Source organism: Varanus komodoensis, unplaced genomic scaffold (assembly GCF_004798865.1).
Source record: "Varanus komodoensis strain SLA01 unplaced genomic scaffold, ASM479886v1 scaffold23, whole genome shotgun sequence".
NCBI classification, from domain to species: Eukaryota; Metazoa; Chordata; class Lepidosauria; order Squamata; family Varanidae; genus Varanus; species Varanus komodoensis.
In genome coordinates this window covers 1875758-1902810 of record NW_025335627.1, presented here as the reverse complement: position 1 = coordinate 1902810, position 27053 = coordinate 1875758, and the positions used below count along the sequence as shown (strand labels likewise).

The 27053-nt window shown below is 42.6% G+C and overlaps 1 protein-coding gene across 1 annotated transcript in view; it reads right to left on the bottom strand.

Moving 5' to 3' along the window:
- Positions 1–24630, bottom strand: part of LOC123024426 (pericentrin-like) — a 72617-nt gene extending 47987 nt beyond the window's left edge. Inside the window, exons 1-3 of the mRNA XM_044432141.1 lie at positions 24440–24630; positions 9571–9852; positions 4350–4452 (exon numbers count right to left, since the gene is read on the bottom strand). Coding sequence (XP_044288076.1) covers positions 4350–4452; positions 9571–9654 — 187 coding nt within the window. The 5' untranslated portion in view covers positions 9655–9852; positions 24440–24630. The remainder of the gene's footprint in view (positions 1–4349; positions 4453–9570; positions 9853–24439) is intronic.
- Positions 24631–27053: the final 2423 nt, after the last annotated feature.

Sequence of the window (27053 nt, the reverse complement as noted above, 5' to 3'; positions counted from 1 at the left end):
TCCCATCCCAAAGAAGGCAATGCCAAAGAATGTTCAAACTACCGCACCATTGCATTCATTTCACATGCTAGCAAAGTTATGCTCAAAATCCGACAAGCTAGGCTTCAGCAGTATGTGGACCAAGAACTACCAGAAGTATAGGCAGGATTTCGAAGAGGGAGAGGAACTAGAAATCAAATTGACAACATACGCTGGATCATGAAGAAAGCTAGGGAGTTCCAGAAAAACATCTACTTCTGCTTCATTGACTATGCTAAAGACTTTGATTGCGTGGATCACAACAAATTGTGGCAAGTTCTTAAAGAGATGGGAGTACCAGACCATCTTATTTGTCTCTTGAGAAACCTATATGCGGGTCAAGAAGCAACAGTGTTAACTGGGTACGGAACCACTGATTGGTTCAAAATTAGGAAAGGAGTTCGGCAAGGCTGTATACTGTCACCCTGTCTATTTAACTTATATGCAGAGCACATCATGAGAAAGGCGGGGCTAGATGAATCACCAGCTGGAATTAAGATTGCTGGGGGAAATATCAACAGCCTCAGATATGTAGATGATACCACTCTCATGGCAGAAAGTGAAGAGGAACTAAAGAGCCTCTTGATACGGGTGAAGGAGGAGAGCGCAAAAGTTGGCTAGAAGCTCAACATTAAGAAAACTAAGATCATGGCATCTGGTCCTCTCACTTCCTGGCAAATAGATGGGGAAGAAATGGAGGTAGTGACAGATTTTATTTTCCTGGGATCCAGGATTACTGCAGATGGGAACTGCAGCCAAGAAATTAAAAGATGCTTGCTCCTGGGGAGGAAAGCTATGGCAAATCTAGATAGCATACTAAAAAGCAGAGACATCACCCTGCCAACAAAAGTGCATATAGTCAAGGCTATGGTTTTCCCAGTTGCAATGTATGGCTGTGAAAGCTGGACCATAAGGAAGGCTGCGCTCAAAAGGATTGAGGCCTTTTAATTGTGGTGCTGGAGGAGACTCCTGCGAGTCCCTCGGACTGCAAGGCGATCAAACCAGTCAGTCCTAGAGGAGATCAATCCTGACTGCTCTTTAGAAGGCCAGATCCTGAAGAAGAAACTCAAATACTTTGGCCACGTTATGAGAAGGAAGGACTCTCTGGAGAAGAGTCTAATGCTGGGAACAATAGATGGCAAAAGAAGAAGGGGACGGCAGAGGATGAGGTGGCTGGATGGAATCACTGAAGTAATTGGTGTGAGCTTAAGTGGACTCTGGGGGATGGTGGAGGACAGGAAGGCCTGGAGGAATGTTGTCCATGGGGTTGCGATGGGTCGGATACGACTAACAACAACAAGTTCCTCTTCTTGAATTTCTGTGCAGATATATGTCTCTCTGCAACGCCACCTTTTTGTCCTTTCTATTTTTCTTGTACAGGTTGTATCCATCAATTGTAGAGTTCCAGTCACGTGAGTCATCCCACCAAGTTTCAGTTATTCCTGTAAGATCATAATTGCCCTCATGTACTATGAGCTCAAGTTCGTGTTGCTTGTGTATCGAAGAGGAGGTTCTCAGTGCAGGATCAGGAGTTCTCTTGTAGAAGTCCTGCAACATGGAGGCAGGTATATCAATAGATGGCCATGGCACTGAGCATGGCCTTGGCATCGCAGTCAATGTGCTGCCTGGCTGTGATGACCCACTCATAGGTGAGCTTGGAGGCCTCCATCTGGTTCACCCAAGTCAGGTCCCTGTAATCATCAGGCAGGTGTTTATGCATGGCACCAATCTAGTTCCACAGGAACAATTGATATCGGGACATGGCAGACTCATCATTAGAGACCTAGAGATCAAGTGCTGAGGCCACATAGACTCACCTCACCATCCCATCCAGGCAGTAGCTGTTCTGGACCACTGGTGCTATGTACTCCCACTGTGAGGTCCCTTGCACAGACTCGGCTATAATCAAGTTGGGCGTTGGGCGCTGGAAGAGGACATCTTGCCCCCCCCTTTTTCCTTTTTTTCCTTTTGTATTTTTAAAATTAATAAAAAACTATTGCGTCCAAATACTATTGCAAAATAGATTACAAAATAAAGGAAGGGAACACAAGAACCAACTCCTCTCTCCATATTTAAGAGAAAACACTTAGTGCAACCTTCCACCAAGACCATGACTTTATATTTCTTCTTCATTTCTTTCTTCTTCCTTGCTTCTAGTTCTAACTTTCCACTCTTTCAGGAATACCCCCTTCCACCCAAAATTGTGTTGTATCAGCTGAAAGTTTAATACCCTTCCCTTTTATTAATACACATTCAATAAACAAATCCCATTATATCTTTTATCAATCCTTTTTTCACTCTAATCCCGCTGGTCAACTTATTAACAGCTATATTCCAATCTAAATCTTTACCAACAGTCCAAGATCAGTGCCAGGAGTAAAAGAACAAAGTAGGTCCAGTCCAAGAGGCAAAAATGTGGTCAAGCAAGCCAGAGATTGGGAAACCAAGAAAGCAACGCAGACGGGAGCATGTACCTGAGGGCTGGAGTAGGAGTACAAGCAAACAGGGGCCAGGAAATAAGGTGAGGTCCAGAAGCAGGATCACAAGCAGGGGCCAGGAACAGGAGCAAGATCCAAAAGTCCCAGGCACAATAAACAGAGAGCACTGCAGCAAGTCTTAAGACCTTTGTTGCTGAGGCAGCTTCCGGAAGGAAGAGCCAGCTCTTACATAGCTCTTTCCCCAGGGCTCCCAGGTGGTGCTCATGAGAGGCCTGGCAGCTGCAGTAGATTGGGGCAGTAATCCTGCAACTGCCTGGGCTGCTATGCTGGTCCTTAGCCAGCAAATGGAGCCCTGAAGCTACCTCAGATCCTGACCCAAACACAACCACTCTATTTAGTGGGGGCAACAGGTCCTGTGATGCCATGGCTATGTCCAGGGATGAGGCAGATGGGACAAGCAATACTACCAACTGCAGGTGTGAGACACAGTCCTCCAGGCTAGATGAAGGGGGTGGTGTTCTCAGGGATCTTGATGTGTTGAGGGTGCTGGTAATGGATGTCAACTTGGTACTGAGGCTTCTTCGGAGTCAATGGCACTGTGTTGTTGCCTCAGTATCGAGAATCTTGGTATTGGGGCGTGGTGTCATCCTGGTTCAAAGAGCCCCAGTCGTCATTGTGCAGTGCTCCAGAGCTCTCTTGGGAACAATGCGAGGACAGTGACTAGTTAGAGGCCTGGTCCCATTCCATGAGGGAGGAGTGGAATCTGTCCTAGTGTCCTGCAGCGTTGATGCTGGTGAGGCATGGATCACTTTGGTGTTAATCTGTTCTCTGAGGGCAGTGGCACTGGTCTCTGTGGTGTGTAGGTGGATCACCTTGATGTTGAGCTGGTCTCAGGTCAGCTCCCAAGAGTGTGCTGATCACTTCAGTGTCAATGCCTTGCACAGTGGGCAGGTTGGGGATCTGGTGGGACTGTCTGAGATCCTCTTCTGATACCAATATGGCATGATCTAGTTCTTGTTAGTGATGGGGATTGTGATTGGTTGGAGGGTGAGGCTGAAGACATCCTCAGGTTTGAAGGTTAACAGGGACTTTTCTATGGTGGTGGTAGCCATCATTTTAGAGAGTTTAGTTGCCTTCCTGGGGACTCCCTAGTCACCAAGGTAGAAGTGCTATCCTGCCCTGCACATCTTGTGGAGACAGCAACCTGAAGGGTCTTCTTCCAAAACTTGGCCTTCAGGCTGTCTTCCCAGCGTCTCTGGGTTTGGTTTGTGAAGGCCTGGCCATCGTGACATGCCCCTCACCCTGGCAGAGAGAGGGAGGGAGCCTGCTGTGACAGCAGGTCCAGCTCCTAAATGCAGCTGAGGATGCCATCATGGTAGATGGAGAAGGTGGGAAAGGAACAAAGGCAAAGGCAACTTGGTAGGAGCTGAGACAGAATGTGCAGAGCTGAGACAGAAAGAGGGGAAAAGAGTTTAAATATAAAGGGGGAAGTGGGTTCATGAAGGGGAAAAATGTGAGGACGCTTGAGGAAGAGAAAGGATGAGGGTAAATGGAGTGCCACATACTCAACTGAAGAGAGAAGCGCTTCCCAATCTAGGCATGATGATAGTTGAAAAGGAACTGAGGGGATGAATGGGAACCTCTCCCACACTTGCTTGGAACAGGAAGTGGAGGGGCTCCCACCCAATCGAAAATTTAGCTGTAGAAGCTTTCTGACAACAGTTTTTGTGCAGCTGCAAAGCACTTATGTATGATACACAGAACCCACAAGGAAATGCAGCTGACTAGTACAAACTTAATATATGCTTCCAAAATAATTCAAGGTTATGACCCAACACATGACATATTGGAGAATATCACTGAGGTAAATGATATATGGCTAAATTAACTTACTGCTGCCATATTCAGTACATGCATTTTCAAGCCTGGACATTGTTGATTTTAAGTCATCTTGCAACTCAGGTGACATCAGAATGAAGCCTTCAGCATCTCTCACCTATTCAAAAATGAACATATGCAAGTACAATACAAATTTAAAATTGCTCCAAAAACATTTAGTTCATTTATTAAATTTAGGATCTGCCTTTTCAATAAAACAGTGCTCAAGATAATGACAGTAATAAAGAACAGATAAAATACAGTTATTATTGAAACAAAATCAGAACAAATGAAAACACTAATAAATTCAAAGAAAGACAATGTTCTAAACTGGGGTGTTCAAGTCACTTTTCTCTCAAGGGCCAAATTTTGTTTTGGGGAAGCTTCTAGAGGGCCATAACCCATTGGTGTTCCAAGTCAAAATTTACCAACGTATTTTAGCTTAAAGCCCTTGCCACCACTAACCAAGCCTTTAAATGTTTTAAAATGTGGAAAAAACTGAACAGAAGCCTGGAAACCCTCAGACAATTGATAGATGAAAGGGTGCATGGAATCGATCATAGCATCCTTCTGGATATGCTGGTAGGGTTGGGAGTTGGAGACACTGTTTTACAATGGTTCTGCTTATACCTGACTGGCTGATTCCAGAATGTAGTGTTGGAGAATTACTGCTCTGTGCCATGGCAATTATGCCATGGAGTACCACAGGGCTCTATTTTATTTATTTTCAAATTTAGAGGCTGCTGAATAGCCCTACAGGACACTTTAGGAGGCTAACAACATTTAAAAAAAACAGGGCAAGAATACAATGCTAAGTACAGGGGGAAGAAGGAGGGAAGTGAGTTCTTACAAATCTGTTGTTAAAAATCCGATGTTGAAATATCTGCAAAAGAGAACAGTTTTCGCCTGGTGCCAAAATGAAGTAGTGATGGTACCAGGCGGACCTCCTTAAGGAAGCCCATTCCAAAGATGGGGGCAGGCAGTCACTGAGAAGTTCCTTCTTTTAATTGCCATCCCTTTTACTTCCTTTAGGGATAGCTCTTTCAGAAGGACCTTATTCTCAGATCTCAGCAGGTGGGTAGGAGAATATGGAAAAGTAACTCGCTCCCAAGCTGTCTAAGGCTTTGTATGCTCAAACAGGCACTTTCAATTGGGCCCGGGCTTCAACTGGCAACCAGTGTAATTTATACAGAACAGGCATCATGTGGTCATGAGAACTGATACGCAACATCAAACACACAGTCCTATTTTGTATGAGTTGAGATCTCTCGACAATCTTCAAAGCCAGCCCTACACAAAACACATTACAGTAATCCAGTTGGGATGTTACCAGTGCATGAATAACCATGGTCATGCTCTGTCTATCCAGGCAAGGTTGTAGCAGTTGTATTTGTCACAGCTGGAAAAAGGCACTCCTGGCCGAGTCTACCTAAGACTCCAATGAAAGTTTTGAGTCCAGGAGCACTCCCAAGATGTGGACCCTAATCTTTATGGCAAATGCATCCCCATCCAATATAGACAGTATTCATCTAAACTGTTAGACAGATTATCAACCAACAGCAGTTCTGTCTTGCCCGGACTGAGTTTCAGTTTATTGGCCCTCATTCAGTCCATTATCAAACCCAGTTAAAAGTACTAACATTAACATTTAAAACCTCAAATGGTTTGGGGCCAGATTTTCTGAAGGAACACCTACATATGTGCCTACATGAACCCTGAGATCATCAGCAGAGGTCCTTCTCATGGAGCCCTTATAACCCTGAATTATTTTGGAAGCATGTACAATGGTACCTCGGCTCACAAACACCTTAGTTCACGACCAAATCAGGTTGCGAACAAAAATTTCATGAAAATTTTGACATGAGTCGCGAACTCCACAAGACTGAGTGCAGTTGGCACACTGTCTGTAGCTATGCAGATACACTCCTGGCCACCAAAATATGGGCATCCTGGTCCAGCAGCACACTGAATTGATAAATTTTACCTGTAATACCTGATAATTCTTCTAATCTAGGAATATAATTATTTTGCCTTGATTCAGCTTTAATTTGTTCAGTGACATCTATTTCTTTATCAACATCTGACAGTGATTTAGAACTTACTTGGATTGGGTTGGCAGGGAACATACTAGTGCCACTGGAGCCCCAAACTCTAAACAATCTTTGGAAGAAGCTTCATTCATATAGCATGATGGGTAAATTAATACCAAGGGAAGACAGCATAGGCCATAGCACTGAACAAGAATCCTCTAACAGCATTCAAATCCTATCCTAGCAGTCCAGCATGATACAGTGCTCAATGGTATCATGCAAACTGCTGCTTCAGTTTTTCCACAGAAGTAAAGAGCAATTGGGCTGGGAACCCACTCCAGTGAGGATACCCAGTGTGCCTAGTCACACCATTCAGTTCCACAGAACCAGTGCAGTGTGGCAGCTAGAATGTTGGACTGGGTTTGGGAGATCTGGGTTTGAGTTCCCACTAAGCCACAAAGCACACTGTATGACTTTGGGCCCATCACAGACTCTCAGTTTTTTATCCCAAAGAAAATGCAGGTACTGCAGGTACCTAGTGATTTGCAATTTGAAGACCCAATCCATGAGATAAATATATCCAACATCCCCTTCAATTCTGCCAGCTCCATTGCCAGATCCACTGTTAGTCTAGGCTCCAAAAAAAAGCCAAGAACATACTGCATGTTGAATTTTTAATCATGAGTGGGCAAGACATTTTCCTGCAACCCTTCAGGAGCCAAATAACTTTTCTTCCAAAATGGCAGCCTGTTATTCCTTGAGAAATTATTGGTCTGATTGTCAAACTTAAATCTGGTAAAGCTCCTGGTCCAGACTCTCTTCTACCTGATCTTCTAAAATCTAGTCCAGAATGTGGGGCTCCTCTATTTTCACTCTTGTTTACTTGTATTGAAAGGATCTGGACAGACTATGGAAGTGGGCAGGAGACAACAGGATGGCATTCAATGTGGATAAGTGCAAGGTCTTGCACTTGGGCCATAGGAATGGGTGTCATAAGTACAGGTTGGGGGACAAGTGGCTGGAGAGCCACACTTGTGAAAGGGATCTCGGGGTGCTGGTTGACTGCAGGTTAAACATGAGTCAGCAGTGTGTTGCGGTGGTCAAGAGGGTGAACACCACCCTTGGTTGCATAGCCAGAAGCGTGGCTTCTAAATTGAGAGAGGTATTACTACCACTCTATATGACTCTGGTGCGCCTGCAACTGGAGTATTGTGTTCAGTTTTGGGCCCCTCGTTACAGGAAGGATATAGCCAGGTTAGAGTCAGTGCAGCGTAGGGCCACAAGGATGGTGGCCGGTTTGCAAGGAAAGCTGTATGAGGCAAGACTGAGGGAACTGGGTCATTTCAGCTGGAAAAGAGGAGACTGAAGGGATCTGCTGGTAACATATATGTATGTGAAGGGGTGTCACACGGAGGTGGGTAGAGACCTGTTCTCCCCTGCAGAGCAAGGCAGGATGCACTCCAACAGAGTGAAGCTCAGGGAACCAAAGTTCAATTTGGATGCCAGGAAGTACTTCCCAACAATTAGGACCCCGAGGGTATGGAATGGGCTGCCATGAGAGGTGGTTGAGGCCCCATCGGTGAGGTTGTTCAAGGATAAGCTAGACATGCACATGGTAGGCATGTTGTAAGCAGAGCTGGCTAGAGCCAGGGGTCAGACTAGATGGCCCGGGAGACCCCTTCTCACTCTGTTTCTATGTTTAGGGACTAGAGACATTACAACTCCGGGTCTAAATACCCAAAGAAGAAAAACCAGCTCCAAAGCATCTAGCCTGGAGTCCTGCACTGTAGAATTGCTCTGACAGAACATTTAGGAAAAGCCAAGAGAAGGAGGGGATAACATAAGGCTTCATCATGTTCTTCCACAGAACCTCCAAGTACTTCTGATTCCATCTATTTAAAACCACTGAAAAGAAGGATGGCAAAGAAGACTTTGCCTAGCACTTCAGGAGGCAAGATTCTTTTCTAGAATCAGAAGTAGGGACTTTTCAATAACACCGAGACTTGAACAGCCCATCCTGGAATTGTCTGAGAGACTCACAGGAGAAACCAGCTTACTGTTGCCTTGATTCAAGGTGAAAACCAGGGACAAAGCCACACCCTGACTGCTACTCAGGGCACCTGATTATCTTGAAATTTAAAGGAAAGCTGTAGGGATAGTAGGCAAAGAAGTGAAGACACTGCCAATCTGAAAGTTACTGCATTAGACAGATGCTCAGTTATTTAATCAATATGGAACTGTTCGACCACAGAGAAAGGAAAGGACTGTGTGAAAACAATTTCCCATCAGTCACTACACTCTGTCTGGATTTCCAAGTCACTCCTTTTGTTCTTGGCATATTTGAACATTCAGTACTCTCTACATCAGCAAAAACGATGTAGAGGGCAGCTGCACTTTCTTCACAGTGGTGTTTTCTCCAAATACCACTCTGCCCTTTCACCTCTCAAAGATGGGAGCAAATCTATTTCATGTTCTCTATCTGAGAATCTGATCATTACTGAATGTGCCTGAGTTTTGGAAGCTTTAATCCTTGTTTATGCCATCTGGTTTGGCCATTATGGGAAACAAGATGCTAGATTAAATAAATCTTTGATTTGGTCTAGCAGGGCTGCTTTTATACCTCACATGCCTATCACCACCCCACTCCCTATGAAGATGTTAATGCATGAACAAAGTGATCCTACATTCAAGTACAATATTCCTTAGATTTTTCCAAAGTTAAATTGAAGAGCTTAAAAGTAATCTCTTTTCTTTCAGGAACGCTATTTACATATAAGTAATTATTAAAAGGTCATTACACTGTATCTCAGAATTACCTTAACTTTACAGACTGGAGTTCTTGATGAAATGATAAAAGCTGGCTACTATGACACAGTACCTATTATTCTTCAATCATTTAGTTTCCATGGAAACTATTGAGGATTGATGACTCAACAATAAACCAAGGTTATGTTTACAAAATAATCAATGACTGAAGTATTTTGTGGCACACCATTAAACTCAATAACTGAGAAACTAGATCTTGACAATGCTGAAGACTGGAAAAGACTGGCTGCTGGTTCCTTGTTGCCTCTAGAATAGGAAATAGAGGGAACTCCAACAATTGAGGGGTATTTTCTTGGATAACTCTCCTTTGAGCACAGCCTTTCAAAGCTTGGGCTATGCATATTATCAGCCTCTGAGAAGGGTGTCAGGGGAAGACTTACTTGGAGCTCCATGCTATTGTTCTGTTTTCTCATATTCTCAGGCGAGTCCCACAAAATCTTATCCATGTCTCTAAAGTTGTCCATTATCTTTTAAGTACATTGTGTGCTTTGAGGAAAATGATTAAGTTCATGCATTTTTTGACGAAGTGGTCCCATATTGTGTTGTTTTTTCACAGTATTAATTTCTGCTTTCTGAGTCAAAACTATGTCTTCTACATTTTTATCTTGAATATGAAGATTTTTATTAGTGATCTTCAGACCAGTCACAGTAGTATCCTTCCCCTGGAAAACAATACAAACAATACAAACATTCAGTAACCTTAACATGAAAGTGTTGAATATTAAATCTTAAAAACAAAATAGATACATTTCACAGACATTTTTGCCCCTGAGAAAAGCCCTCCCTTTTCCTCTGTGATGGGCATTCTTGAAAATGGGCAAAAGTGTTTGACGGAGAATTTCATTTTTTTCAACACACTTTCAGGTGATGTACCTGCACTCTTCCCTGCTACCTGGCTTTCAGGAGTGTGCCTCTTTGGAGCTCTGATCAACTGTTTTGTTTTCGTTTTTCTACATTATCTTTGATAGCCCTCATTCTAGGAAGAAGACTGATTTAAAGAACAAAATATGGCAGTGAAGCAATAAATAAGAGCTGTGAAGAATCTGGAAATGTTTATGAAGAAAGATAGGGAGATCTGTAGAAGGAGATCCCAGGAGATGAGGTTCAGTCTCATTGGGAGGCAGATAAACTTGCAGATGGAGAGGCAAAGGAAGAGAGCAAACCACACCTGTTGGGATCACCACAGAGTCATAAGAATGCAAGGAGATGGACTTCTGGGGAATGGCAGCTTGATGAAACAGCAGTGAACTGCTGCTTTCTGGCTTATCGTGTTTGGGAGATTGTAATTCACCCTGAGGGGTGTTTACTTCTCTAAATAACAGGTGAGCATCAAGACAGCTCCAATTACATTGAGATGGCATGATAAGGTAAACTTGAAAAATAATTTTAAAGTGCCCCCCATTTACTCATTTTCTTCCCCCCCTCCTTTTCCTTTAATTCTTTATTATATTTTATATTACCTCATTTTCTTTCCCAAGGGAATGGCACACCAAATTTGATAATGCTTGGACTCTTAAAGCATTTTTGTTTGCATATTTTGAAGGGACTCTGAAATGGATAATCTTTTGTAGATACACAGCGTCTCATTTGGAAAGCTGTTTAATGCCTCTACTTTAGAACTAAGAATTACAAATAGTGTAAATTGACCTTGGCATGAAAATACCAGTTGTGAGAATTTTCATGCTTAATTGCACCTTTTAAATTGAGAAGGAGAACAGCGCTTTTCAAACAGGTTAAGATTTTGGCTGCAATTCAGATTTTAAGGCATTTCTGTTTCTCTGCTTGGAAAGGACTTTGAAAGGGCTACTCTTCCACTTAATTTTGCAGTTGTAAATTGTCTGATGCTTTTAGTCAAAAATTTTGGACATTATAAATTGACCTCGGCTGAAGCTCAGTGTGGAAGAGATGGTTCTCTCACCCTTCATTGCCATTTTTAAGGGAGATGCTGGTTGTTCGAGCTGAGTGATTTTTTGTTGTAGTTTTTGATCTAAATTATACATGATTTGCTTGAAGGAACAATTATATCTTCCTGATGGCACTTGGGTTTTGTTTTTTGTTTTTGCTGGTTCTGGCCCACCTTAAAAATAACAAATAAATAATCCAAAAGAACAAAGAACACACAAGGAACACTAGGAGAAGAAGACCATTAGCACCACCTATTGGAGTCTGAGAAGATTGGCACTTAAGGCCCCTTGCTATAAAAGTTGGAGCAATGCTGCTTCCTAAAAAACTAATTCAAACTAGTATTTTAATAGAGATAGAATGGGACTAACAGTCCTAATATTGATAGAAAACTGAATAACTAGCTTTAGCTTTATCCACTTTCATTTTTTGTCCTTTTTCTTTCTCCCCGCTTATCTTTTTTTTTTCCTTCCCTTCTTTCTTGATGCTCCTCCCCTAACTCTTCTGCTTTAAGCTGTAGTGTCAAATTGTTAGTTTACTTGTAAATATGAAGAACTGTGTAAGGTGGAAGTGCAAAGGAGCAGAGAAGAGAAGGAAAGAGAAGAGAAGAGTTAATGTGGGAAGGAAATCTGAACTGGATGCCAGAAAGTTGATGACAAATTTGGAAAGAGATACTCGTTTTGAGTTCCTCAGATTAAATATTAGAGACAAAATGAAGATATTACCAATTCATATTAATACATTGAACTTTTCTTTTAGGAGAATTAAAGCACTCTTTCATGAGTCTTACAAATATAGTGTCAGAGAGCATGTCAGGGAATAAATGGCAGAGTTAGGATTGCAGCTGGTTCTGGACGGACATCACTGGCGCCCCCAACAGCTGAAGGATGGAGAAATGGACTGGTGGAGTGTGCTGTTTAGAAGATTCTTAGAGGAATGTGCAGTAGGATAAGTGGATCAATTGAAATGCTATTAGGCCATCTCTTAATACATGATTATTATTTGATATCAAGGCCTTTTTAACTGACTCTTTGGCCCATAGGTGCTTGTGTATTCCTCCTTCAGACTTGTTCTATAGCTCTCTCCTTCTCAGATCTGGAGAAGGTGGTGGATGGCTTTAAATGTTCTTGGTTGGTTGAAGGGTTTTATGACTTGCTGAGTCCTGAAGAACCTGTCCCTGGGGATCTGTCTGAATTCCAGGGACTGCCATTGTCAATTACCAAGCATTTCAATTCAGTGTTAGGTTTAGTGCACAACATGACCTCTCATGGTGTGTCTTGTGTGGGATGGTCTGCCATATTTTCCAAACCCTGTTGAATTTCGGTATAGTAAGTTTGTGTTTTAGAAAACATGCTAAGAAACTCCAGTTTGTTCTATAGTAGGCATGGTAGACATGTCATGAGTGGAGCCAGCTAGAGCCAGGGGTCAGACTAGGTGGCCCAGGAGGCCCCTTCTGACTCACTCTGTTTCTATGTGTTCACTCTTCACCATTTTTCGGGGGAGGGGGGGACAGGTGGTCTGGCATGCAGCGTCAAAGGTGCTGCTTCTTCCCCCAAGGCCCCTCTTCTGAGAATTGTGCAAAAGCATGTGAAGAGGTACAGGCACTTCCTGGTTTGATGCAGCTTGTTCTTGGGAGAATTGGCTTAATTGAAATTAGTAGCAGTTTTGGTACAGAGGTTGCAGTGTTGCCTTGCCTAAGCCTATTCTTTTAACTATAATCTTACCCTTTTGGATACAAGCCATCACTTTTTTGAGCTTGACAGTGAGCAGGGCTGTTCCACCAAGAGGTAGAACGTCAGTTCAGGAAAAAGCCTCATTGTCAGTCCAGCAGAACTAAGCCAAACATCTAATCTTTGCCCAGTACTTTAAGGAAAAAATCACTCAGATTCGCCATGATCTGGATTCCACAGTTGATACTGCTCCAGTACAGGAAGTGTCCAGAGCTCCGTCTGGTCCACCTTTAATGGATGAGTTTCAGTTACTGCGGCCTGATGATGTGGACAAGGTGCTTGGGATGGTACGTCCTACCACCTGTCTTCTTGACCCTTGCCCTTCCTGGCTACTTAAGGAGGTCAGTTATGGGATTGGTCCCTGGGTTCAGGAGGTTATTAATGGCTCACTGAGGGAGGGCTGGGTCCCAGCCCCCTTGAAGGAGGCGGTGATCTGGCCTGTCCTGAAGAGGGCATCCCTGGACCCAGAGGTGCCCACCAACTTTAGATCGGTGGCCAATATTCTGGTTTTGGGCAAGGTGTTAGAGCGGGTGGTGGAGGAACAACTCCAGGCACTCTTGGATGAAACTGATTATCTGGACCCATTTCAGTCTGGCTTCAGATCCGGTTATGATACTGAATCTGCCTTGGTCACCCTGTATGATGACCTGTGCAGGGAGAGGGACAGGGAGAATGCGTCCCTGTTGGTTCTCCTGGACCTCTCAGCGGCTTTCGATACCATCAATCATGGTATCCTTCTGGACAGGCTGGCTGACTTGGGAGCAGGAGGCACTGCGTGGCGGTGGTTCCACTCCTATCTGGCCAGCCGATTCCAGAGGGTGGTGCTGGGGGACTACAGATGCCATGGCTGCCTATAATTACAACAAAGGGAGGAAAAGAGAAGTGCTCCTTCCCTTTTTTGTGTTCCTGTAGATTGTTTTCCTGTCTTTCCTTTAAGGATAGAGCAAAGCTCAACTTAGATCAGTATGAAAGGGCAGAGAAGTTTCCCCATAGGCTTACCAGTACCACAATGGCAGTCAAAAAGGAACGGAGTGAACAGGCAGTAATCTGTTAACATGCATGTTAAGATAATGATGGAAGGGTTCCTTCCAAAACTCCTCAGCAACTGAAGTTTTCCAAATCGTGTCTCCATGCAGTTGCAGAGTCCATATGTGTAATGCACAATGTCCACAAAGAAGAACAGTTTCCAGGCCTAATTCAGAATGCTAGTTATAACTATTTAACCTATACAATTATCCTATACAACTTGGGACTAGGCTGGCTGAAAGACTATTTTCTCCCACATCAGCCTACCTGGATTGTAACAGTTTCAAGAGAGGGCCTTCTTTCAGTACCACTGCCTTTAGAGACATGTTTAGTTAGCAGGAAGGAGACGGCATTATCAGTATTTGCTCCTAAATTATAACTATATTCTTTTTATTGTTTACTGTAATATTTCATTAATAAACATATAAAACATGTTTAAAAATTCACTGTCTATTTCCATCAAGCTGGAACCAATTACCATATCTTACATGTATTTATAACTCCAAATAGTGCAAATTTGAATAATGCAATCACTTCATGGACTTCATTAATCACACAAATTGATAACTAACTGTATTTGCAAGGTTGTCACAGAGGAAGCCCAGGATCATTCCTCAATCATGACAGAATGCAGGACATGGACTAATGGGCTCAGGTTATAGGAAACCAGGTCCTGGCTGAATATCAGGAAGAACTTCCTGACCATTAGAGCAGTACAACGACAGAACCAATTACCAAGGGATATTGTTGTCTTTCCCACATTAGAGGCATTTAAAAAGCCACGGGACAGCCATCTGAGAGGGATGGTTTGACTTGGAAGCAGATGTTTCTACAACTTACATCTACAACTTTTACTTTGCATAGTGTGAAGCAGAAAGTGCTTGCAACTAGAATGCAACTGCAAGAGCCCCCACTGCAAGTATTCCAGTTAAGTCTGCTCTGGTGGTAGCAGAAGAGACACCCATCTCAAATGTATCATTTCCTTCGCTAGCATGGCCTCAGCACATGGAGCTATGTGCTGTCTATATATTTGGTGGTGGGGAGATGGCTGGGTTTTCAGTAACGGCATACTTTGCCCTGAAATTGATGTATGTATTGTACTTGGAGGAATGTAGTGTTCCAGTGCATAATTTGCATGTTCCCTGCATTTAGATATGGCTGTCCAGTTTCCTTTTGAAACTGTGAGAGAGTCCACCACCTCTTTAGGCAGCTATTGTTGTATTGCTCTGACAGTGAGGAAGCTTTTCCTGATGTCCAGCCTGAATCTGGGTTGTCGCAACTTCACTTGATTATTCCATGTCCTACACTCTGGCATCAGCAAGAACAGATCATGGCCTTCCTCTTTGTGACTGCCTTTGAGGTACTTATAGAGGGATATCATGTCCCCCCTCAGTCTTCTCATCTCAAGGCTGAACATGCCCAGTTCTCTCAGTCTCTCCTCATAGGGCAGTGTTTCCAAACCCTGGATGATTTTTGTTGCCCTCCTGTGGACCCTTTCTAATTTACCTGCATCTTTCTTAAATGGTGCCCAGAACTGGACACAGATGAGGTCTGACTAGTGAGGAGTATAGAGGAACCACTACTTCTCGTGATTTGGAATAATACATCTGTTAATACACCCCAAAATAGCATTTGTCCTTTTGGCAGCTGCATCACATTGCTGGCTCATGTTTAGCCTATTGTCCACAATTACGCCAAGATCTTTTTCTTGTTCGGTTCTGTTGAGCTACATATTCCCCATCTCGTACCCATGCATTTGGTGTCCTTTTCCTAGGTGGAGGACTTGACATTTGTCCCTATTGAATCTCATTCTGTTGCTTTTATCAAGATAGCCCTAGATCTTCATTCTGTCTTCTAGGGTGTTTGTTATTCCGCCCAGTTATTTAATAATTTGCTCCAGAATTTTTCCAGGGATTCATGTCAGACTAACTGGTCTGTAGCTCCCAGGTTCATTTACCCCCTTTTTGAAGATGAGTCGACATTAGCCTTTCTCGAGTCATCTGCCACTTCTCCTGTTTTTCAAGATTTATCAAAGATAATAGCTAGTGGCTCTGAGACTTCCTCTTATGACTCTGGGATGGAGTTCATCAGGCCCTGGGGGTATGAAAGTGTTTATACCACCTAGGTATTCCTTATTTGTCTATCAATCTTGGGCTGCCATCTCTCACTTTCAGCTTGAACTTCCTCTTTATTGCAGATTTCCTTCTGGGAGAAGACTGAGGCAAAGTGGGAATTGAGTGCCTCTATCTTTTCTCCTACAAGCTAGGCTCCAGCAGTATGTGGACCAAGAACTACCAGAAGTACTGGCAGGATTTTGAAGAGGGAGAGGAACTAGAGATCAAATTGACAACATACGCTGGATCATGAAGAAAGCTAGGGAGTTCCAGAAAAACATCTACTTCTGCTTCATTGACTATGCTAAAGCCTTTGATTGCGTGGATCACAACAAATTGTGGCAAGTTCTTAAAGAGATGGGAGTACCAGACCATCTTATTTGTCTCTTGAGAAACCTATATGCGGGTCAAGAAGCAACATTGTGAACTGGGTACGGAACCACTGATTGGTTCAAAATTGGGAAAGGAGTTTGGCAAGGTTGTATACTGTCGCCCTGCCTATTTAACTTATATGCAGAGCACATCATGAGAAAGGCGGGGCTAGATGAATCACCAGTTGGAATTAAGATTGTTGAGAGAAATATCAACAACCAAAAATATGCAGATGATACCACTCTCATGGCAGAAAGTGAAGAGGAACTAAAGAGCCTCTTGATGCAGGTGAAGGAGGAGAGCGCAAAAGTTGGCTTGAAACTAAGATCATGGCATCCAGTCCTCTCACTTCCTGGCAAACAGATGGGGAAGAAATGGAGGTAGTGACAGATTTTATTTTCCTGGGCTCCAAGATCACCGCCGATGGGGACTGCAGCCCAGAAATTAAAAGACGCTTGCTCCTGGGGAGGAAAGCTATGGCAAATCTAGATAGCATACTAAAAAGCAAAGACATCACCCTGCCAACAAAAGTGCATATAGTCAAGGCTATGGTTTTCCCAGTTGCAATGCATGGCTGTGAAAGCTGGACCATAAGGAAGGCTGAGCGCAAAAGGATTGAGGCCTTTGAATTGTGGTGCTGGAGGAGACTCCTGCGAGTCCCTTGGACAGCAAGGTGATCAAACCGGTCAGTCCTAGAGGAGATCAACCCTGACTGCTCTTTAGAAGGCCAGATCCTGAAGATGAAACTCAAATACTTTGGCCACCTAATGAGAAGGAAGGACTCCCTAGAGAAGAGCCTTATGCTGAGAACAATAGATTGAAAAAGACGAAGGGGATGGCAGAGAATGAGGTGGCTGGATGGAGTCACTGAAGCAGTTGGTGTGAGCTTAAGCGGACTCCGGGGGATGGTGGAGGACAGGAAGGCCTGGAGGAATGTTCTCCATGGAGTCGCGATGGGTCAGACATGTCTTCACGACTTACAACATCTTTTCTTTGTCATCTGTTACCACTCTTCCATCCACTTTAACTAGTTGGACACCCTTCTCTTTTGCATGTCTTCTGTTCTGGATGTATCTGGAGAAGGCTTTCTTGTGCTTAGCTTCCCTTACTATTCTCAGTTCATTTCCTGCTTTAGCCTTCCAGATGCTATTCCTGAAATTCCTTGCTATTTGTTTATACTCTTCCTTTGTGACCTGGCCCTGCTTCCGCTTCCTGTACATGTTCTTTTTTTCTTTCAGGCTGTCACTTAATTTTTTGTGGAACCATGTGTGCTTCCTCTGCTTTCTTCTACACTTTTTTCTTGATGGAATTGTTCGTAGTTCTGTTTGGAGAATCTTCTTTTTCAAGATTTTGCACCCCTCTTGGATGGCTTTCCCCTTAAGGGTGTGTTTCCATGGCACTTCGCATATCATTTTTCTGAGTTTGTTAAAGTTGGCTTACTTGAAGGCCAGGATGCTTGCTTGGCTCCAGTTACCCTTTGTCTACTTTATAATTGAGAATTCAAGTATTGCATGGTCACTTTCCCCCAGAGTTCCCAAGGTTGTTGTATTTTCCACCAGGCTCTCCCTGTTAGTATTACATTGAGGATAGCTGATCCTCTTGTATCTTCCTTTACTTTCTGCTAGAGAAAGTTGTTGGCAATCTCTTGGAGGGGTCATGCTTGGCAGAATTTGTCTCCCAGCATATAAAGGGGAAATTGAAGTCCCCCACAATGAGCACATCATTCTTCTTGGAAATGCTGGCAAGTTGCTTTTTGAAAGTTGCATCCTTACATCATTATCCTCTTTTTGACTGGGTGGTCTGTGATAGATGCCAATAACTAGGTTTTTATTATTTTTTGCTCCCTTTAAATTTAGCCAGTTGCTTTCAATGGCCATAGAATCATAGAATATTAGATTTGGAAGGGGCTATTAAGGCCATCAGGTCCAACCCCCTGAATCACAGGATCACAGAATTGTAGAGTTGGAAGGGGGCATATTATTTCTATGTGCCATCAAGTCATTTCCAACATAGTTTGATTGTTTTGTGTGTGTGTGTGTTTATGAACACTCTCCAAAATGTCCTGTCCTTGAAAACCAACTCACTTCTACAGTCAAAGCAGTGGTTTCGCTTAAGGCATCTGTCCATCTCAATTATCCCATTCTCCTAAATAGTTTATTACATTTTCTTCCTCCTTTAAATGTCCCTTACATAAGTTGCTATCCTATACTGTGCTCCATGTTTGATACAGTGGGTTTTGTCAATTTTGCCTCTGGTGAAAATTATGGCTTGATTTGATCTAGGACTCATTTTTTCATCTTTCTGTTGGTCCAGCTTTCTTCCAGCACCATATTTTCCTCTGAGAGCTTGCCTCATTGTTCAGCTTTCACATCCTATACATTCTGTATACACAGTAACAGGAAATAAAGTAGCATGGATGATCTTGTTTTGGTTTCCAGTGAAACATTCTTACTCTTGATAATATTTTCTAATTTCTTCACTGCTTCCATTCCAAGTCTTGGACTTCTTTGTATTTCTTAGCTGCAGTCTCCCTTTGAATGGATGAGGTAAACAATATCTTTCTAGTGCAAATTTCTTTCTTGTGGATCTTAAAGTAGATCTACGAGTATTATCTTTGAGAAACCATAGATGACAGGAGATGTGCCAAATGACTGGAGAAGAGCTAATTCTGTCCTCATCTTCAAGAAAGGAAAAGAACTTGGGAACTACAAACCAGTCAGTCTGACATCAATGCTCAGGAAAATTCTGGAGCAGGTTATAATGCAGTCAATCTGCAAACATTTTGAAAACAATGCAATGATTAGCAAAAACTAACATGTATTTCTCAGCAACAAATCCTGCCAAACTAATCTGATTTCACTGTCTGATTGGGTAACCCTCTTGAATGTTGGGAGTGAGAAAGACAGCTGCTTTGGGCACACATTCTCAAGGGCTGCTAGCTGGTCTCCAGAAGAGGAGTCAGAGGAGGAAGAAGAGGTACAGGAGAGAGCATTGGAATGTCGGTCATTTCCAGACATTAAGATGAAAGAAGCCAAGGCACTTATCACAAGGCCAGACTCTCCAAGTGGGCAGGCCGTCTCTGGGAATAACCAAGATGTGAGAGGGGACTTGGAACAGGAGAGTTTCTCAGAGAGAGATGAGGTAGGAATGGCCCTTGACACCATAACACATAATCTAATGCATCAACTGGTGGCCCAGTTAGATGACTGGTGTGCAGAAAGGAGGTGTTTGATTAGGCAAATACACAGTGTGTTTTCCTAATTGCATTCATGCACTGTGGAATTGCTGTGGAGATAATACGTCTTAATTTCAGCAAAACTTTTGACAAAGCATTCCATGAGCTCTTGATTAGCAAACCAGCTAAAAGTGGAATAGATGGAAGAAGCATCAAGTGTATCCTGAGGGGAGATAGGATAACTATCGGCGAATGGGGCGGCATAAAAATGTTTTAATAAATAAATAAATAACTATATTTGAGTACTTGAAAGATTGTCTCAAATATATATTCATAATACAGCAACAAAATATATTCATGTATATTAATATAACATTGTGAAAATGACCTGCAACTTTGTGTATCCTGCCAAAACGTAGATCTGTATTGCAAAGGATTAAAACTTACTGATGGAATCCATTTAGAATGTCATTCTTTAGATTTAAACAAAAATTTGATTGAAATCTTAACCATTTTTTAAACTAATCTTGTTTCAGTTTTTGATTGGGTAGCCCTAGTAGACTGTGGAAATGCTGTGAGCATTATAAATCCTAATGTCAGCAAATCTGACAAAGAGTCTGTCCCATGATATCCTGATTATCAGACAAGGTGAAAGTGTGCTAGATGGAACACCTATCAGGTGGATCCCCAGCTGGCTACAGAACTGGACTCAGAGAGTGCTCATCAAAGGCACCTTCTCAGACTGGGGAGAGGTAATGATTTGGTACCATAAGCAAGAAGCAGACAAGCTAGAGAATGTTCAGAAAAAGGCAACAAGGATGATCCAGAGACTGGAAACAAAGCCCTATGAGGAGAGAGTTAGGTCAGGATCAATTCCGGATCATTCTAGAATGCAGGACATGGAATAATGAGCGCACATTACAGGAAGTCGGGTTTTAGCTGAAAAGATTTCCTGACTGTTAGAGTAATATGATAATGGAGCTAATTACCTAAGGTGCTCCCACACTAGAGGTCTTCAAGATGTATTTCCAAAGTTGTCTGAGAGGGATTGTTTAATTTGGAGTCCTGCCTTGAGAAGGGGGTTGCACTCAATGGTCTTCTTGTCCCCTTCCAATTCTAGTATTCTATGAATCTTACTTAAGAACAGCATTTTCTCCTGGTGAGAAACAAAATCCAGGCTCAGGGTCAAGGAAGAGGCACTGAGAGATCAACAACAAGCAAACTTTCCTAACTGTCTTGGCAACTTCAACCCAGAAGCTCCGGTGTTTATCCCTATGAACCCTTAATGGAAGCATACAATCAAGCACTCAGCGGTTTTATTTAACAGCAACAGAAATCCCTAAATTATAACAGTGCTGCATTAGAGCATGTTCAGAGTGGTTTATGGACTTGCAGTTACATTCACATGAGAGGGAGAGGAATGAGGCCTTGAATAAGTGATGTAAAAAAAACCCCAATAGAAGCGCAAAAGGCCCCCTCTGACTCACTCTCTTGGTATGTTTCAGGAAAGACATCATGACTCATCAAGATCTTGAGTGACAGATAACAAATTTAAACCATCAGGAGTTACAGAATTTAATAGGTTTCAATGTTTGTTTTTTCAAGTCAGAGGTAGGAAATTGCAAGAAGACAATGACAAGCTGGCCCAGTATTTGAATACTCCAGCTAGTTGGATTGTATCATCCCCCTGCTGGCTGTGCTCTGCATTTCTGAGTGATTTACCAAGGGGGTGAATCACTGCATGTCAGATATGGGGCTCCTTTTCTCACAGAAAGAACCTGAATGGAAAGACACTGCAGAATGGAGAGGGTGGAAGAAGGGGAATAGGCAGTTTTCTACATTCAAGGTAGTTTTCTATCTTCAATTTAAAACTTTTATTAGGGCAACTCCAACACAGAATACCTTGAAGAAAGTCAGCAATACATAAGAACCTACAACTGACTCTCCAAGAGAATGAAGAGCCAGGCAAAAATTGCAAGTCCAAGGGGATAATTGCAGACAAACCTGAAAGGAAACCAGAAGCAAGACTTCTGTATACTCAGAAACAACACTTTGAAACCAATCTAAGCAGCAGCCTTCTGCCATCCAGATTACAGAGATTCCTACCCAGATGCATCACAACAGATTCAAGAACAGGCTTCCAGACAAATCACACACCCAAGGCAAATATTGTTATTTTTATATTGTTATTTTTGTATTTTACGTCATGTTGTGAGCCGCCCCGAGGCTTCGGCGAATGGGGCGGCATAGAAATGTTTTAATAAATAAATAAAATAGACTGCCATCCTTTTCTCAAACTCCACAATAGACTTGTGCCCCATCCTTAGTGGATGTCCCAGAGTGGTACCATGGTGTGCTAGCAAATTTGTATGTACATTATGGATATGGGTTGTCCCATAAGCCATTATTGAACATGTGGCCCAAGAAGCCTCTAAGGATTTTCTAGAGTCAGAAGGAGGGATTGAAGACTATACGAGGGGCGTTCAATGTATTCTTGGTATCAGCAAGAAGAAAAAGGAATAATAAATTGAAATATTTTTATACATTTTTCAATGTAATCCGCCATAACTGCAATACACTTATTACATCTAGAAATTATCTTTTCAATTCCCTGTAAAAAATACCCTTCCTCCTTGTCTAAAAAATGTGCATTAATTGCCACCTTAAGCTCTTCATCGTCGGAAAATCACTTTCCACAAAGATCTTTTTTTTAAATGCAGGAATAGGTAGTAGTCACTGGGGGCCAGGTCCAGGCTATAGGGTGGGTGGTTTATTTCTTCAAAACCACAGTCTCGCACAGCAGCCTTCGAAACGCGCCGTGTCGTGAAGAAGCAACACACCTGCGGTCAGTTTTCCCCACCTTTTTTCTTTAATTGCTTCTCTTAAATTACACAGAGTGGTTGCATAAGATGCTGCGTTTATGATTTCACCTTTTTTCGTGTACTTGATCAATAAAATTCCCTTTGAGTCCCAAAACACTGTGGCCATGATTTTTCCAGCCAATGGAGTGACTTGAATTTCTTTGGAGGGTCAGCAAATTTTTTATGCCACTGCATGGACTCCTGCTTACTTTCAGGGTCATAGCGATGAACCCAGGTTTCATCTCCAGTAACAATCCGGTCGAAAATACTCAATGGATCTTCACCACAGAGCTCTAAAAACTCCCTACAGCACTCGACTCGCACTTGTTTCTGAGGCGCCATGAGCATTCGCGGCACCCATCTTGCACAGACCTTTGAAAGGTTAAGATGGTCATGAAAAATAGTAAATATGGTACCAGTGGATAGGTTTGTCATCTCTGCTAACATTTCAATTTTTATTCAGGCATCTTCAAAAATACAAGTTTCTCTATTTTTTTCACATTTTCTTTCGTACTGGCAGTAACTGGCCCGCCTGAGCAAGGGTCGTCTTCAATGCTTTCTCTGCCCCTTTTAAATTCACTTGAACACTTCTGAACAGTAGATAATGAAGGTGCAGAATCCTGGTAAACGGCCACCATCTCTTCGTGAATTTTTTTTTACTTTTTCCTTGTTTTGTAAGGAACTTAATCACAGCGCAGTGCTCCATTTTCTTCAACATTGTCAAGTCATCTTGGTCATCTTTCACTGAGGATTACTAGGGAACTAATGATCACACTTATTTGAAATTTTGCATGTATACCCTCAGATAGTGTCATTAGCTAATGAAATAATTAAATTACCCACATCAATAGCAAATCAACCTGATACCGAGCATACATTGAACACCCCTTGTAGCTTTTTCCTGAGGATCAAACAAAGGTCTGTACTTAGGGTTCTATCAGTAAGACACAAGAGAGTAAAAAAATATATAATAAACTTCTACCAAGGTCAGAATGTGTAAAGATAGGCCTGGAGCCAGATGTTTTGACACAAGAAGTGTAGGTCTAGATAACCATGTTGAAAAATAATTGAATGTTTTCTGCTGTGGTGTTTTCTGTTACTAATCCATGCAAAAAACTAAATGTATAAATTTACTGTGCATGATGACTGCGGCAGCTGGTCTCAACTGGAGATGGGCTCATTCCCTATTGTTAGTGTGCACCTACAATAAAAAGTACTTTTATATAGAATTACTTGCTGGTGTTACCTCCCTCTTGCAGCCAGACAAGAGGGATTTCTCTTTTTGTTCTCAACACTATGATAGTTAAAAAAGAGTGTAAAAACATTTTAACCTTCCAGGATACCCTCTCATCAATGTTAAAGTTGCCACTGTGACACACTTTAGAGGGTGATTAAAGCCAAAAATTTGGATGAGCTTCCAAGGCTTGGACTGGGATAATTATTTTTTTTTACTCACACCTACCTAGTACCAGAATTTTTGTGTTATTAAGAATCACTGATTTAGAAATTTTCAGTGCTTACAGTTTGTCAGTGCTTTCTGCATTTAATTTTTTACTGTCCTTTTTCACAGTTCCCCCTGCTCCCAATCATATAAAATCTAATAAATGTGTAAGCCTTTTAAGGTTTTTCTTCTTCCTCTACTCTGAAGTGCTGCACTTAGAGAACAAAATCCCCTATTTGTTTTTAAATACATCATTGAAGGGCAAATGAATAATGCAAGTGAAGAGTCTTCAACAATTAGTAACAGCAATCTCGGTGGGGAGAATCATAAAAACCATTTTTCGAAACAGAATGAGAATGAAACAAGCACATTTAACCCGAAGAGCTGTTGCTAGAGGGTCCACTGCTGAATTGTCTGGCCGGTATCCGCTCGGCCTCAGAAAAGGCGACTTCGAAGGTCAGGTCAATTAACAAGGCGTGCTAGCGAGCTTCGAATAAACCTCGAGCCTTCTCCAAACCAGTCCCGCCCCACGCAGCCACAAGGCCACCAATCGCCTCAGCCTCGAAACAGAGGCACGCCGCCGATTGGCGGCCAATAATTCGTCCTCCCCACGCCCCCCTGCTCGTACCTAGACAATGGAAGCTTTTCTCGCACTGCCGATTCTCGCTCGGTCTTCAAACGCCACCGACCACCTGAGGCCAGAAGATTTCGAACCGACGTCCTTCTTCTGAAGACCCTCTGCCCCAACTAGAATGTGTTGTCCAGGGTGAGCCTACTGTGGCTTCGATTCACGCGTCAGCTGCTGAAGATCGACATTTCCAATAGCGGATACAGACGCAAAAGCGACTTGAAGCGCTGCAGCAAAGATCGCATCGCAGTTATCCCTGCCCCCCCGGGATAATGGAATAGGTCATACAATTGGCTATAGAGTGACACGATCTCCAACCTCTGGATTCACTTTGGAAGCCCTTTTTAATCTCGGCCATTTAAGAGAACATACCTTTTTAATGCACATGTCTAAATAAAAGGCTTTTGCCTAAAACTGAGCGCACATCTGGGGCAGGGTATGAATGATCAATATAAGCAAATTAAACCTTGCTATAATCCGCTGGGAATCCAAATCACAGCATAACTTCCAGTATAACTATTTACAGGGCTGTGAAAAAACTGTCTCTAATCTCTCTCACACACGCGCGCGCGCGCGCTTTTCAATATAGCCATCTGTTAAATATTAACTTTTAGAAGACGTGTTTTCAAATTTAAATCAGAGTCTATTATGAGCCGCTCAGAGTCCAGATATGGGCAACTGTAGCAGCATACAAATGGAAATAATAAATACATAAGAGTAGGCATTCTTGGCTTTCTTTTGTTTCTGGCCAGACACACTACTGCGTAGTAACGAATAAGGTAAATTCTCAAGATTTCTCAGTTTTCTATGGCCAAGTCCCACTCGGCCTACCCTCTCCCCTAAAAGCATCGAAGAGGATTAAGAAATCTCGCCCCCAAAGAGCTGAATTCTTACTTTCCTTCCTATGGGAGTGAGTCGCGCCCTTGCAAACGTTTGCATCCGAGACGTTATGAGAAACTTGGTGAGGGAATAGAAGGAGCCATACGGTAAGAAAATTAACTGCGCATGCTTAATTCTTTTTTCTTCCCGCCGCGGTTTCCATTTGTAAGCAAACCACCAATAAAGTCACACAACTTCGCAAAACGTTGCGATAGCCTGAATTTAAAACAGGCCCCGCCTCAGTTAAGAGGACAACCAACCAGGATAGGAGTACTGTAAATTACTGCAGCGTCTCAGATTGAACTTCCTGCGCAGAAGATGGATAAGGAAGTTGTGTGTTTTTGCTGTTGGTTTTTTTTAATAAACGAGGGGCGCTTCTTAGGTAGTAATGAAGAGGCAGCGTAGCTCGATCTTTCTGGATGATCAGACAGAAACGTTACTGACTAATGAATCCATGTAGGTTACAATGTCAATATTACACAGAATGCATAGCAAAACAGAGTCTTACCATAGAAAGCTAACAAAACCAATTTTAAAAAGACAACACCTCAAAATCAATGCAAACGATTAAAAAAAAAATCCCGCAGCAGAGAGCACAGTGAGTTTGACCTAGGCAAGAACTCTTCTTTAACTTTACCATGTCCCAGTCATCAACTGATGCCATTGTCTTGTGTCATCCAACAGAGATTTTTCTCGTGGTTCAGCTTAGCTCAATGACAGGATGTGAAGAAACCCTTGGAGACAGTCCGCAGCTTGTTTTGCTTGGATATTATGGGTATTGTCAAACGGTCAAGGAATGTGTTGATATACAAATCAATAGGTGTAACTCACACAGGTATAATCATGCAATCATTGACACATAGCCAGGCCAGAGAAAAACCCTCTGTCCTTAGAAATCAGCATGTGTGCATCCTTGAAGTGTATCCGACGCTAACCAGGCACCAGTCCAGAGAACACTACTTGGCACTCGGCAGATAACAGCAGCTCAAACAAAGGGCAATTTAGAAATGAGAAAACATATTCTAGGAGGACTTGGGTGCATCCAGCTCTGCTTTCCCATTCTTCAATGTGAGTTTCATGGTCTATAGGCAGGAGAAAGCAGAGATAGGCATCTCACAGATATTTGCACTGAATAATGTAAAGTTCCAATAACCTTTGAGTCTTTGCAAACTGAAACCTAGAAACAGAACTAGTCAGAAGGGGTCACCCGGGCAATCTAGTCTGACCCCCACCTCCAGCCGGCTCCGCTCATGACATGCCCACCATGTGCATGTCTAGCCTATCCTTGAACACCCTCACCGATGGGGCCTCAACCACCTCCTGTGGAAGCCCACCCCATCCTAACCCCAATTTGTACCAGCCCACCCCATCCTCCTCTTCTATGTAACAGCACCCCATCCTCCCTTCTCCTTCAGAGCATCTTCTTTGGTATGCAGGTGGGAAAGATCACACCATTGTAACATTTTACTTATGTAACCTATTGGAAAGTGTTAACTGTGTTATACATAACCCTTTAATAATCAATGTATAAAAGGACCAACTGAAGACTACTCAGGTGTGCCATCTGGACCAATTCATTGGTAGTTGGTTATTCTTGAGAATAAATATTTTCAAAGACAACCTTCCCCTGTTGTGTATGCTTCTACTGGAGACATTAAAAGAGAGGTTGGAGGGCTAAGTCTTCTTTTCATAAGATACCAAATTTTTATTAGGCCATCCCTGAATACATGGCTAT